The sequence below is a fragment of the Stigmatopora argus genome, chromosome 19 (genome assembly GCF_051989625.1).
Source record: "Stigmatopora argus isolate UIUO_Sarg chromosome 19, RoL_Sarg_1.0, whole genome shotgun sequence".
Classification (NCBI taxonomy): Eukaryota; Metazoa; Chordata; class Actinopteri; order Syngnathiformes; family Syngnathidae; genus Stigmatopora; species Stigmatopora argus.
In genome coordinates, this window is record NC_135405.1 from 13,934,428 (window position 1) to 13,947,485 (window position 13,058).

Below are 13,058 nucleotides of genomic sequence, written 5' to 3' on the forward strand. Positions count from 1 at the left end.
CCAATCTAGTCTGATTTCAAGTGACAATATATTCATAAACAAGAACTCTCTTTCTCAGTGAATTTTATTCAAAGATATTTGTTGGTAATAAATGTGCAATATTTACATTCAATAAACGTTGGTGGTAATCGTCAGTGCAGGACGACCCTCGCCATTGTTTGACATGAAAAATGAGACTTGGATTTCCATGCTCGCCTTGTCCAAAGTTGCAATTTGAACCGCTGCAAAGAGTCCACCTTCCAAAGGTAAACCATCGTTCTTGCCCTTCCTTCTGACGGTGGCCAGTAAGGAACGTCGGCTTTCCGTCTTTGCAACACTGCGCATAGTCGATCTGAAAAATAGAAATTCTCCAGTGACATATATTTGAGGACATGAGCAAAAGAAAAAAAAGCACGTATACTAGTCACCTTCAGGACAAGTCGATTTTCTTCTGCGTCTCCGTCAGTTTATCTTGGAGTCTCTTCTTTCGCCAGTCCAGAAACTTCCTCCGCATTCGGTTGGCCTGCCAACCGGTCGCGAAACCGACCAAGAAGGACACCACAACGGTTACCTGTAGCGACCTTTCCGAAAAGTCCGCCATGGTGGGTCGGAGTCAGCTGAAGGAAGTTGGAAGGCGGAAGTCTCGTAATATTTCTGCCTCCCAATGCGGAAGTTGTTTACCGAAAAGCGCGCGCAGAATTCAAACAATTTATACTTGTATACACATCAAGATGCGTATATTTAAATTATTCTGAGGGCCTGTTGGTAAAATATAGCATTTTTAATTTACTCTTAAAATAATGAACAAAAGGATATACTCAGTGACTGCCATAGACGGCATTAAACGTCCAATCAATTTGTACTGGGATGGAGCCACTTGGGTAGCCTACTTGGGTTAACAGTCATCTTTACTACCCTTCCATTGACCGTGATAGACGCCCTACGGGGAAAAAAATGGTCAGCTGGCGGGTTCTTTTAAAAAGTTTTATTTGAAATGATTTTAAATACAAATAATATACTGTATATATTGTTTTAAATTCATTTACAATGACAGTTCCGTTGTAAACAAGAGTGGCAAACAAGAAAAAGAGACAGGTATTTTGAGTAAATGTGTCCGGAATTGCTGACTTTGCACGCCTTCGTGCCATTTCTTTCCATGAGTACGTGCGCGCTCACCGGCGTGCCAAAAGAACAACTCAAGCCCTGGCCCATCAAAAGAAATAAATATAGCAAAAGATGTATTAGCATCTTTTTTGATCAAATAAAATGGACATCACTCTGTGGTGATATGCAAGTGGATAATTGCATTGCAAATTAGTACAGTGAATTAAAACAGCATATTTTCCTTTTTTAATTTTTTTTTTTTTTTTACTCATTCAAATTTACTTCTGTTAAATTATTGTTTTCCGCCTCCTTTTATTGCCCAGGGCAGAATACAGCTGGGTCACACAAATACTAAGAAAGAATGAACAAAATATACTGCCAAACTGAGAAGAACGGCAGGTGCATGGCACCCAAGTGGACTTTTATTTATTTTTACATTTTGTATTTACTCACGCTGGAATGTCCTGTAAAAGGAAAAAAAAATATGTACTGGGCTTGCTTACTAAGTGTGAAGATTAACAGAAGGACTCCGAACAAAGTCCCGGAAAGGAACCATGTTGAAACGGCAGCGCTAAAACAAGTGGGTTTAGCCCGGCAGCGGCGCGATTGCGACTCCTCGCCGCAAAACGGCGTCGCCGCTCGCGTCCTTACCTGCTGAGAAACGCAGACGCGCGAGCGCACGTAGAAAAAGAGGCCAGGACGTGCACCAGTGTAGAAAAATTTCCCGTCCGAGTCTTTTGCGTCGACGGGGGAGGTGGAGAAGGGGGGCGGGGCTTCAGTCGTCGTCATCTTCGTCGTCGTCGCTCTCCTCGATGCCGTCGCTGTCCTCCTGCTCCTCGTCCTCCTCCTCCGTGTCGGGGATGTCCCACTGCGGGTGGTTGTCCAGCACGGCTTTGGCCTCGTGCACCTCCAACTGCGGACGAGCATTTGCACCGTCGGTCATTCGTCCGATCCGATCCGTGACCGGCGAGTCTCGACGGTTCAAACGGCTTCTTTACCTTGAGTGCTTTGATCTGGTCGAGTCCCAAGTAGGAATCGGAGCGCAGGATGACCGAATATTGATAGTTGCCCGTTTTGGAAGGTGCCGGAAACTTGAGCTCCACCTGCGCACGGGGGTTTTTGGGGCATGGGTCAACGGTCCCGGTTGACGTCCGGTAACGGCCGACCGACGGCGACCCACCTCCTCGCTGTCCTTTAGCGTGCAAACGTGGTAGGGCATGGACACCAGGGTCTGGTCGCGACGGTCGGCGATGTACAGCCACCACCACTCCTGCTTCTCCTCGGGGTAGTACAGGCTGTACGAGGCGTGCGTCACCTTGGACTTGGTCTCCAGCAGGGCGCGCTCTCGCCTCTGGATACTCTGCTGCAACGCCTCCCACTCCTGCAAAAAAAGTTGATCACATTTGGCATTTTTTTAAGTCACCCGCCCTGCAAAGGTCAACTTTTAAATAGCCGCCCGCTAAAATTAATGGAACGGCACTGACGCAAGATGGCCGACGAGTCATAACGCCCACCCCAAGCGGTGCACCTTACGCACGTAGTCGTGTTTTTCGCATTACCTCCTCGTCGTCTCCGGCCATCTCGTCCGGCTCGGTGTCGCTCTGCTTGTCGCTGTCTTCGTCCCTCTCGCTAGCCGAGTCTTTGGCGGCCTCGACCTCGTCCGACTCGCTGCCTTTCTCCGAGAGCTCCTCCTCGTCCTCCTTGGCCGCCGGCGCCCCCTCCTGCCAAAACGCCGCCTCGCCCATTCGTCACTCCCGGCGCAAAAGGGACGCGGCCGGCGCCGACGGCGGACTGACCGTTCCCGCCACGTTTCCGTTGGCCGTCTTGCTTTTGACCGGCGCCGGCGTGGCCTTTTTCTTGGTTAATTTCTTCTTCTTGGCCTTTGCCATCTTCTTGGCGCCTTTGCTCTTGTTCTGCCACACTTGCTTGGCTTTCCCTTTGGCGGCGTCTCCCTGCCGAGAAAAGGGGGCGGACCTTTAAGGGCGTCCGATCGGCGAGGACGCCCGTCGGTGGGCGGTCTTACCGCTTCTTCGGTTGGGGCCGCCGCGCTCGCCGCGGCCGCAGCCGCCTCCTCCCCCGTGCACGGCGAGGGCTCCTGCTCCTTCTCAAACACCTCCTACGGCAAAGTAAAGGCGGCGTTAATGCGCCCTCTGGTGGCGAACATTGTATTTGTCTTCAATTGTGTGCAATGGAGGCTTCATGTTTTTTTTTCTCCATTTCATTGTTTTGAGAGCCGGGTTGACTGACCGCCATTCGCTTCCTGGAGAGGGTGACGGTCACGGTGACGATGGAGCCGGCCGTGATGTTGCTGCTGTCTTCGTCGTCGAGGACTGCGGAGACGACGGATGTCAGCCCGCGGCGGTGAACGCACCCCCCCGGCCCCTCCCCACGGCGCCGAAAAGCCCACCTTGCAGTTTGGTGTCCATGGTGATGTGCGGGAAGCTCCCCAGCACGGCCATGACCTCGTCGTACTTCTCCTCCTCCATGAAGCGCAGCATGCCGCGCCTGTCCGAGTCTTTGAGACTCACCAGGTCCTGCAGGCTGCGGACCTTGTACTTCTTGGAGATGCAGTAGCGCAGGTGCTCCTCCTCAAAGTGAGGCAGCTGCAGCAACGGCGACTTGGACTCCTGGAGGCCCTGCACGATCATCTGCGTCAGCTTCATGCAGTTCTCGATGGTGACCAGGCGCGGCGCGTGGAAACCTGCCATCCCATCACACATATAACCGTCTAGTTCTATATACAAGCAATATGCGCCATGGCGTGCTTCTAACCTCCTCTGCTGTTGGCCATCATGGTGAGCTGGCAGCCCACGTTGATCATCTCCTGGAGGAGCGCCGGACTCTTCTTCACCACAAAGCGCTGATCTGAAGCCCGAGGCGCGCCGCGCTCAGGTTAAAAAAATGGGATTTTCCCGGCACGCCGCGCTCGCCCAGGAGCCCAACCAACCTTCCTCCAGCTCCTCGGAAACGTCCATGCGCGCCAGGTGGGAGAGGACCAACACTCGGGCCTTCAGGCTGTACGGGTAGCAGAAGGGAGGCTCCTTCTTCTTCACGTTAATGTTTCCCAGCTCACGGATCAACTGCGAACAGACCCAAAATACCATTTTTAAAAACTCCCTCCTTAGGTTGTAGCGGTTTTCAAAATGCAAATGATCCAAAGGACCTGCGGCACTTCGATGTTGTCCGTGGGTCGGATGGTGGCTTCTTTATTGCTCCGGGGGTCAAACTCGAACGCCGCCGTCAGCACCATGGCTAACCCTGGAAGGGGAATCAAAAAAAAAAATTTAAAAATGGCCATTTTTTTCTCCCCCAACTGCTGACTTTCTAATAAATACGTACGCTTCATGTTCATGTTGGGCGTCTTGTACATAAAGTGCATGAAGAGTTGAGTGGTGTTGATGAGGATCTGGTCTCCGCTGTACCGGATGGAGCGGTACCACCACGTGCCCTGCGGGACGCACATTTAGCACCTCGGAACGATGACCACGACGACCGTTTGTCCCCGAGCGACACGGCCGCTTACCACCACCACGGGCAGGATGACCATGAACGCCAAACCGTACACCAGCAACACCTAAAATAAAGGAGAAACGTCTGACTTTTTGTCAGAGGACAACACTGTAAAAAATAATCATAATAATAAGCACCAGCATCGAGTTCTTCTGGTCTACAATCCAGGCGGGCAGGGCGATGCCGAAACTGGTCGCTGCAAAGACAAATGGGGTTTTTGTTAAAACCGGTCCGTGACAAAATCTCAGGGCCACGCAAAGGATTTTTCTTTGCCCTCGCGCAGCCGCCCAAAACTCACCGCCCGGGCCATCCGGGTTGCCGTAGATTTCCCAGTTTTTTCGGGACTGCTCGTTGGTGAGTCTGCGGGTGATCAAAGGAGCAATTTAGACAAAGGAGACATTTGGGCGGGCGGTTCAAGCGGCTCGACGGGGGTGACACGTACGCGGCGTAAGCTTTAGCGATCCTCATGAACATGGCCTCGTCACCGCCTCTGTCCGGGTGGAATTTCAGCGACAGCACGCGGTACTGCTTCTTGATTTCTGGCAGTTTAGCTCCCTGGAGAAGAAAAAGCACACATTGTCCTTTCGGTTTTGGGCCATTTATATCGCACAGAGTAAAAAATATATATATTTAAAAACCCCGATTAAACCCAAAGGTAGAGTTACCGGATCCAGGCTGAGGACTTCATAGGGATTATACTCCTGGTACTCCCGATCCAATTTGGACACCTTGTACGCCAGCAGCAGGAAGATGGCCCAGCCAAACAATAAGGCAGCTTTCCTGAGAAAAAAAAAACATACCATTTATTTACAATTCACTCTTTCACCGCCATTGACAAAACGATTATCTTCCTGCGCCATCTCATCTAAGCGTCCCCCGCGCCACTGCGCCCCAAAATAGCGCGAAAAGAAGCTCATTTTAGCCCCGGTGGCAAGACAAGCGTTTCAAAATAAAATGTAGCGTTTGGTCGCCACGGCGCCATTCGGCAACAGGACTCACTTGAGGGTGGGGACCACGCTCTGCTGGGACTTCATCAGTCGGAGGCGGTACCACAAGCACCTGCCGTGCACCCGCCGCAGGCTCTTCAGGCGCAGTTGCTCTACAAAAGCAAACACCCAAGAACAAAAAAAAAGATTATTTCGTCAGAGGGTAACTCGTCGCACGCCATCAATGTCCAATTTATTTGGAATGGCAAAGAGTTGCCATTTTGATCATAGTTGACATATGATCATAATGTATTTTTGGTTTAAATTGTATTTCAGATGTAATACTTACAATTGCTAAGGAAAAGGTAAAGACACCTTAACTTTATTTTGTTATTATCGATTTATTTTAAATATATTAACTCATTGGCAGTGAAGCATGATTGCTCAATGTAAGCTATTCCAATTTATGGAAACAAGGGGTGGTTTCTTCCCGTTTATAGATTGATTACGTTCTAGGTTCGGTCTGTTTGGTCAGAATTCAACACAAAAAATAATACTCACAGTGAATTTTCAAAGTTAGATATTTGCCAACATCTTCATTTAAACTCCAATATACCCAGTCTGCTGTCGAGAATGTTGAGCGAGTGACATTTAGCAAGTGTGCTAGCTTACTAATGAAGATTTGGGCTGCCTCCCAAGTAGTATGAAGTGTACATACTTGTTTTAGTATAATGTGTAGCCACAAATGTCAAAACAGCCGCCGTAGGCAGTTGTGGACAAAACGTTATTTACTACAACGTTATTTACTACAACGCGGACAAAGTACCTAGGTTAAATTCAAGGCTATCGAATTCATGCTAAAACCAACAGGTTTGTTGGGGAGAGAGAGAGAGTCCATTAGCTAAAGTTAGCCCGACGTCGGTGTGGGCCTTACCAACATTTTGGTCTCGGGGCCAGAAGTAATAGGTGGCCGGAATCACGATGAGACCCACAAATGACGTGAGAAAGTAGAAAAACGTGTTGCCGCTGTCATCGTACTGGAACTGCTGGCCGGCCATTTCGTCGGTGGCGGCGCCGTCCGGGTGTCCAAGCGGCACTCACTCACTCACGTCCCGCCGCTGCTAGCCCGCCGACCGAGTAGTGCTCGTACCTGACAGGACCGTTAGCCTGCTAGCCAGCTTAGCATCCGACGGAGAAGAGCTGGGAAGCATACGTGGTGTACGCATGCGCAAATGGGTTCCTTCTTCTTCGCTGCTTCGTCTTCTTCTTCTCCTTGTAGTTCTTCTTGTAGTTCTTTTTTCTTCTTCTCTTTACTATGACGACTCTATCGCCCCCTCAAAGGTCACAAAGCGGATCGCAGAGTGAATAAGTAAACAAAAATCAATCAATAGAGCGTGCACTTAAAGATAGATGTTGAGGGCTCAATTGTCAAGCCATTTTGGAAGGGTTTGCGTTTGTATAACGTCACAAATTTCCAAGACTTCAAAATAATGATACTTTTTTTATTTTTATACAACATCCAGCCTTGCTGGAGCCATTCCCAACTGTGGTAGACTTCACCCTAGACTGGTATAAAATGTCATATATTGTGGGGTTTTCTACAATGGCAAAAACATTTCAAATGTCCATTTGTATTTATCCAATTCGTAATATTTACACATAAAAAAAGCCACCGGGATTTGAGGAAACCCAGTTTGAACAACAATAGACATCCAAATCATCATCTTTGACGGCCAATCCGTTTTGACAGAAAGGAGCGAGTAAATTGGTCTGTGTGATTTCCACCATCAAATGTGCACCATGATGTCTGGTAGCGGCTTGCGCTGGAGGTCGGGCACGGTGGCGTCCTCGGCGGCGTAGCCCACCGGAAGCAGCATGAGCAGCTTCTCGTTGAGCGGTCGTTCCAGCAGCAGCCGCAGCTTCGGCCCGCAGTTGAGCGGCGTCGACGTCACCGTCACCAGACCCGCGTTCTGTCCATTCGGTAACAAGCCAGCTTTAAATTCCATCCGTCCAAGAGCCCCCTCTCCAAAAGCCGTGGGCCAAACCTGCAGTGCGGCTAGCAGGAGGCCGCAAGCGATGGACACGCTGATTTCGTTGTAGTAGTGCGTCCTCTTCTTGTTGTCGGCCAGGATTCCGTACGTCTGCTTGAAGACGAGGATGAGGTAGGGCGCCACGTCCAGGTACTCCTTGATCCAGTTGGTCCTAGGTCCGGGCGACAAAAGCGCTGACGGCGGCGTCCCGCGGGAGCTGGGCCGAGGCCACCTTCTCACCTGAGCGGGGCCAGGTCGCTGACCCACTTGTCGCCCATCCTCTGGCGGTAGTTGACCTCCTCCTCTTCCTCCACGATCAGCCTGATGCGGTGCTTGACGTCGGGGTCGGAGACCACGACGAAAGTCCAGGGCTCCGTGTGCGCGCCGCTGGGCGCCGTGCCTGGAGGTCATTTTTTTAGGGTTTGCCGATGGATATTCCTTTGACTTTTTCCTCGGGTAAATCCTACGTCAAATCGGACTGGACCTCGGCACTTTAACTTTCTTTATTTCCTGTTACGTGTACGTATTTTGTCAGAAGTGGACTTACCCGCGGCGCGTATGACGTTTTGGACGACGACCAAGGGGACGGGCTCGGGGCTTATGAAGCGGACCGACCTGCGCCGGTTCATCAGCTCGTAAAAGTCCAGCGATCTTTGCAGCATTTGCTCATGGGAGTGGCGTTGGGGCGAGTAAGGAACGTGCGCCACTTCTTTCTCCTCGTTCACGTCCACCCACTCCTCGTCCTCTGGAGCACAAGGACGAGACATCGCCCGTGTTTAGGAAAGTATCTCTACGTCTTCTACAGTGGATGTGCTTTTGCATACCTCGAGCGACTCTTGTTTAGTGTCTCAAAAACAACAAGAATGAGCTCGGAGTGGCCCGGGAATTGAAATATTTACCTAAGTAAACGTCCTAAACTAAAAAGACCGTCAAGTTCTTACCGCCCTCTCTGAGTTGGGCCTCCTCACTGTCGTCCCGCAGGTCCTCGTCCACCCAGGGTTTTGCGGCCGCCGCGGGGCTCCGACGCCCCCTCAGCGCCAGGAAGCCCATCACCAGGCACAACACCAGCACCAGAACCGGCGTGAGGACGGACACGACGGACATCTTGGAGCGGGCCCGGGGGAGGAATAGGCCACTGGCTGGACCGCTCTCAATCCGTGTGTGTCACGGTTGAGAAGGAAGTGGGGCATCCAATCGGATCGCTGCCCCGCCTGCATAACCAAAGCAGCACTTTTTTTTCTTTTTGTCTCGAGCCTCTAGTCTAAAGTTCAGATCCTGTACAAGTCAGCTTTATGACTCAAAGTCATAAAATACTATGACTTTGTGTAACATATGAACGAAAGATCATTTGTTCATTTATCTTTACAATTCAAAACATTTTTTTGGCAATTGTTTTACTTTTTTTTTTACATGACCTTGTTGCCATTTTATTGCGCAACAAAAAATGAAGCCAACTGTTTGTCGTACAACATTGTGTTCTTATACAAATGTCCACAAGACGGCGCCACTTGCTCGCCCTAATTATTTGCTGTTCATTCATTGTGACTGAATGATCGATTGACCCCCAAAACAGTCTCTATTTTCAATCTATATTTGAAATGTTCGTTCATTCATCAGTAAAAACAGTACATTTATGCGTATTTTTTTACTGTGAGTATTTTGATTGAAATATTTGGAAAAAAACGAAACGGCCTGGACAAAATCCACTTGGAAAAAGGCCCATGTAAGACTGGATACCAACACATGCCAGGCCTAATGATATAATAAAAAGAATTAAAAAATCAAGTCTGGTTCCACGAATGAACCCCATCCCTCTTTCTGATCGATTGATTAGTCATTAGATGTTTCGGCTCGATCGTGTGGGGTGGCCGACTCCTCACCGGCTCACAAGCCCCGCCCCCTGGCGCTTTAAATAGCAGCTGTTTAAAAAAAAAAAAGGCCAGGTCCACTCTTCTCCACTTCACTCCACTCCAGTCGCCATCTCCTGCCTGCCGCATCCCCGTTCCGTCCCCTTTGCAGAACCGCATCCCGACTTCCAGAGAAGCATGTCGGCCGCCAGCACTGAGACGAGCGCCCCTCCGCTGCCCTCCGCCGCCGGCCGCGTCTTCTTCCAGGGGGCGCCGGGTTCGGGATGCGCCGGTTCGGCCGCCGTCGCCGCGCTGAGCAACGGCGGAGGAGGAGGGGGAGGAGGTTCCGATGACCCGGTTCAGAAGCGGCAGGGCAAAGTCACCGTCAAGTACGACCGCAAGGAGCTGAGGAAGCGCCTGGTGCTGGAGGAGTGGATCATCGAGCGCCTCAGCGAACTCTACGACTGCGAGGTGAGCGGAACCGCCGTCGAACCCGGTCCCCCCATTCCCATTTTCGCCCTTCAATCGTGTTTTCAAGTCGAACCCAATCTCAAAATTCGCACAAACGGTTCGCATTGCCATTGAAGGAGAAAGACGTCCAATGTCATCGTCATTGGGGGTCGACAAAAAATGTGGAGACGTAATCATGATTCCGTTTCAACTCGTTGCCCGTAGCCGTCCCATTCCTTCAAACTGGATGTGAACGTTCATGTTTGATGGCGCTAGAGGCGAATCGACAAATATTCGCTGGCCCCTCCCACTCCAAATGGTTTGGACGTCCGAGCCCGCCAATGGCAGCCAATGAGATAGAGCTCTTAACACGCGCTTTGCATCACTCAATCATGGGCAAATTGACATCAAATAATAATGCCGTGGATCAGGAAAAGAAGGCCAGTGGGCTAAGGATGTGCTGATGCAGTTTTTTGTCCGCTGGCCAGCCGACGGCTTCCTCGCCAAAACATCCAAACTCAGCCTGGAGCGCAAACGTTGGCTTTGTATCGAATGCAATTGGAGCATCTTTTCATTGTCCATCGTTTGTAGAATCTCGGGGCCCGTGGCTCCACCCCCACACCCCCCTTCATGTATTTTTCCATTCTAGATATGTTTCCCCCATCCCCCGCTTCTCCCGTGACCTCGTCAATAGCTCCCCACGCTCGACTTTCACGCTTTTTTTCTTCCTTGTAGCAAACCCGATGGCGGCGCCACGCCAAACCCGGCGAGTAAAATGCAGCCCGATCGTTAGCCCGACTAAAATAGCATCTTGGTATCGTTTTCCACTTTTCCTGCCTCGTTTCCGCCGCTTCCATCGAGTGTGTGGCGGGCACAAAACGTCGCAAATCGCCGCCAGCCAAGTTTGTCGGCGTGGAATTTCGCTGGCCTAAAAACGCCGGCGCCGTAATCAGCGTCAACTTTCTCGGAAACAAAGGTATCGATCGAGGTCGCCGGCGCTCGGCGGTATCGGCGATCGATTCCGGGCCTAGTTTGACGGGGGCGAGAGTTCAAGCGCCCCCCCAGGCAATTGCGCGCCCTGTAAATAAAGCCCAGAAAGAGGCCTTACTATTAAACCTGTCCATTTTGGGCTATATTTTTTGGGGGGGTCAGGATTTAAAATGCAAACAAACGAAGCGTGAGACTAATGGAGGCAAATTTGCGCAGGAAGAGGAGATGCCCGAAGTGGAGATCGACATCGATGACCTTTTGGAGGTCGACAGCGACGATGAGAGAGCCGTCAAACTGCAGGTGCTTTTTTTGTCAAAAAATTGGGTCACTCGGGCACCAGATCGCTTCCTGTACATTTTGGCTCACTTCCTTTTCAATGACATTTTTTGAAATAATGATCCCATTGGCACTATTTCTCATTTTAGGGGTCAAAGGTCAGGTAAAACAGCAAAAAAATGTAAACAAACACCATCTGTTCTTTTTTTCCCTTCCCCATTTAGGAATCCTTAATAGACTGCTACAAACCAACAGAGGTGAGTTTCACGCCGCGTGCGTACGTTGAAACACGGCAAAATGATGGATGGTCACGTGACGACGCCAATAAGACGTGGGAGAAATATGTATTGGGGCGCCTTTTTTCTCTCCCAGGATTTCGTCCGCGAGTTGCTGGGCAGGATACGAGGAATGCGGAAGCTCAGCGCTCCATCCAAGAAGGGCCTATAACGTGGGAGCCGGCGACCGATCCGGCGACCGATCCGGCGACCGCGCGCCGCCTCATCTTCCGCTCCCGCGTTCCCTACCCGTGACACTTCACCACAAGTATAGCGCTCGCTCAGCGCTCGCTCAATGACAACGACAGGATGCTTTCCTACACGACGGTAGCGGAGCGAGGTAGCTTCCCGCCCGGCCCCCTTGGGCCATCGAGACGCCCCGTCCGGACCAGGAGGACCACGCAAAAGCAAAAGGAGGAACTAAGCCTGGGCGCCATTCACTCTGACGCAACACCATTTTGGTTGGGGCTGTGTTTTGCCCTCGCTCTCACGTCCACCTCGTAAATCTGACCTTCTTTTTTAAAATTTCTTCTTGCTTGGCAGGGCCGCCGCAAACCATTATTTTGCTAGTCGACTCGATGCCGATGATGACGCGACTCGGCGTTCTTTGACGTTATCCTTCTTTTCTAAAGTTATTTCCAAAGACAATCAGAATATAGAATCTTTTGAATTGGGTCGGTACGTCAAAACGCGCGAATGCCGAAAACCTTTTTTCCCCCCTGCTTCTTAACCCTAACCTGAACCCAAACCCCATGGAGAGCATCTCACAAAAGGCTAAAGACAGAAAGCTGGGCGAGGTGGATTTTATTCCTGACCACAAAGTTGCATGCTAACACTGACCCAGTATCTATCCCTAGATGAAGTAACTTATAACCGACAAACTTTCAACTTATCTCCTTAACTTTATACAACCTTGATTTAGAATCGACGTGACGCGTCCGTCGGAGAGACTTCAGGAGAGAAAAAAATGGTGCTGCTTTTGATGTTTCTTCCCAGGTGGTGTCTATATTTCATTAAAAATAATAATAATAGTTTTCACTGTGCGAGGCCGGTAACGGCGGCGGCCATTTTTTTATTTTGTTCTTCTACAGAGAAGCAGTTCAGGAATAATAGGTTCCATATTTTATAATTTATGCCAGGGTATTTTAAAAGTGTCTATATAGGAAAGCTTTGCATGTATTTTTAAAGTAGCATGTGGGCGGGGCCCAGAGGTTTTTATTTCACTAAACACCTTCCTTTTTTGATACCTTTTATTAAGATGGCAATTGTTTGTTTTCAGCTGCTGTTTGTTTTTCTGTACATTCACAATAGCCAAAGTTGTTCTTAAAAAAAATTTCATGTGCAAAGTGGGTGAGCTCTGTTTTTTCTTGCTGATAATAAAAATGACAATTGTAAGTGCTTTTGTGGCTAAAACGCGGGTCGGGAAGGGGCGGGGCTGAGATGAACTTTTTATATTTTAGATGTTTCATTGAATTAAAATTACGTTTTTTTAATTAGAAAAAGCAAACAATTGAAATGTTGATTTTCCCCAAAAAAATAAAGAAAAACACCATTTATTTGACAATATAAGTGACAGTCAATCAGTTTATTTCTAACATAAAGCCGTGATGGTCAGAAGGTTGACGATGCATTTCCCTTCATGTGAAAACAGATTTTGTTTTGTTAGCCGGC

At 49.7% G+C, this 13,058-nt stretch overlaps 4 protein-coding genes across 4 annotated transcripts; 1 reads left to right on the forward strand and 3 right to left on the reverse strand.

Annotated features, from left to right (window-relative positions):
* Positions 1-46: 46 nt before the first annotated feature.
* On the reverse strand, positions 47-596 carry lnc.lemp (lncRNA encoded micropeptide). Its single transcript, XM_077587592.1, has 2 exons — positions 408-596; positions 47-331 (listed from the first exon to the last, which is right to left on the reverse strand). Exon 1 carries the CDS (start codon positions 578-580, stop codon positions 410-412), a length of 171 nt encoding a protein of 56 aa, XP_077443718.1. The 5' UTR covers positions 581-596; the 3' UTR covers positions 47-331; positions 408-409.
* An 871-nt stretch (positions 597-1,467) lies between these two features.
* sec63 (SEC63 homolog, protein translocation regulator) lies at positions 1,468-6,779 on the reverse strand. Its single transcript, XM_077587596.1, has 19 exons — positions 6,454-6,779; positions 5,593-5,692; positions 5,259-5,373; positions 5,036-5,148; positions 4,892-4,953; positions 4,731-4,789; positions 4,607-4,657; positions 4,423-4,531; positions 4,247-4,341; positions 4,031-4,163; positions 3,856-3,948; positions 3,491-3,784; positions 3,331-3,413; positions 3,107-3,199; positions 2,880-3,035; positions 2,643-2,804; positions 2,264-2,464; positions 2,082-2,186; positions 1,468-1,996 (listed from the first exon to the last, which is right to left on the reverse strand). The coding sequence occupies exons 1-19, from the start codon at positions 6,575-6,577 to the stop codon at positions 1,859-1,861; spliced, it is 2,286 nt and encodes a 761-aa protein (XP_077443722.1). The 5' UTR covers positions 6,578-6,779; the 3' UTR covers positions 1,468-1,858.
* A 228-nt stretch (positions 6,780-7,007) lies between these two features.
* iyd (iodotyrosine deiodinase) lies at positions 7,008-8,729 on the reverse strand. The gene is made up of 5 exons (XM_077586509.1): positions 8,491-8,729; positions 8,097-8,294; positions 7,790-7,949; positions 7,565-7,721; positions 7,008-7,489 (listed from the first exon to the last, which is right to left on the reverse strand). Exons 1-5 carry the CDS (start codon positions 8,651-8,653, stop codon positions 7,307-7,309), a joined length of 861 nt encoding a protein of 286 aa, XP_077442635.1. The 5' UTR covers positions 8,654-8,729; the 3' UTR covers positions 7,008-7,306.
* A 743-nt stretch (positions 8,730-9,472) lies between these two features.
* ppp1r14c (protein phosphatase 1, regulatory (inhibitor) subunit 14C) lies at positions 9,473-12,782 on the forward strand. Its single transcript, XM_077587301.1, has 4 exons — positions 9,473-9,867; positions 11,053-11,136; positions 11,337-11,369; positions 11,485-12,782. The coding sequence occupies exons 1-4, from the start codon at positions 9,595-9,597 to the stop codon at positions 11,557-11,559; spliced, it is 465 nt and encodes a 154-aa protein (XP_077443427.1). The 5' UTR covers positions 9,473-9,594; the 3' UTR covers positions 11,560-12,782.
* The last annotated feature ends 276 nt before the right edge of the window (positions 12,783-13,058 follow it).

Bases quoted from the DNA above. Each gene is read 5' to 3' on its own strand.
- lnc.lemp (XM_077587592.1), bottom strand. From the start codon at position 580: ATGGCGGACTTTTCGGAAAGGTCGCTACAGGTAACCGTTGTGGTGTCC.
- sec63 (XM_077587596.1), bottom strand. From the start codon at position 6,577: ATGGCCGGCCAGCAGTTCCAGTACGATGACAGCGGCAACACGTTTTTC. The intron at 5,693-6,453 runs GTAAGGCCCACA...TTGCTTTTGTAG, and splicing joins GCCCCGAGACCAAAATGTTG to AGCAACTGCGCCTGAAGAGC. The intron at 1,997-2,081 runs GTAAAGAAGCCG...GCTCGTCCGCAG, and splicing joins ACCAGATCAAAGCACTCAAG to TTGGAGGTGCACGAGGCCAA.
- iyd (XM_077586509.1), bottom strand. From the start codon at position 8,653: ATGTCCGTCGTGTCCGTCCTCACGCCGGTTCTGGTGCTGGTGTTGTGC. The intron at 8,295-8,490 runs GTAAGAACTTGA...CTTGTGCTCCAG, and splicing joins GGCCCAACTCAGAGAGGGCG to AGGACGAGGAGTGGGTGGAC. The intron at 7,490-7,564 runs GTTTGGCCCACG...CCGAATGGACAG, and splicing joins TCCTGCTAGCCGCACTGCAG to AACGCGGGTCTGGTGACGGT.
- ppp1r14c (XM_077587301.1), top strand. From the start codon at position 9,595: ATGTCGGCCGCCAGCACTGAGACGAGCGCCCCTCCGCTGCCCTCCGCC. The intron at 9,868-11,052 runs GTGAGCGGAACC...AAATTTGCGCAG, and splicing joins GCGAACTCTACGACTGCGAG to GAAGAGGAGATGCCCGAAGT. The intron at 11,370-11,484 runs GTGAGTTTCACG...TTTCTCTCCCAG, and splicing joins ACTGCTACAAACCAACAGAG to GATTTCGTCCGCGAGTTGCT.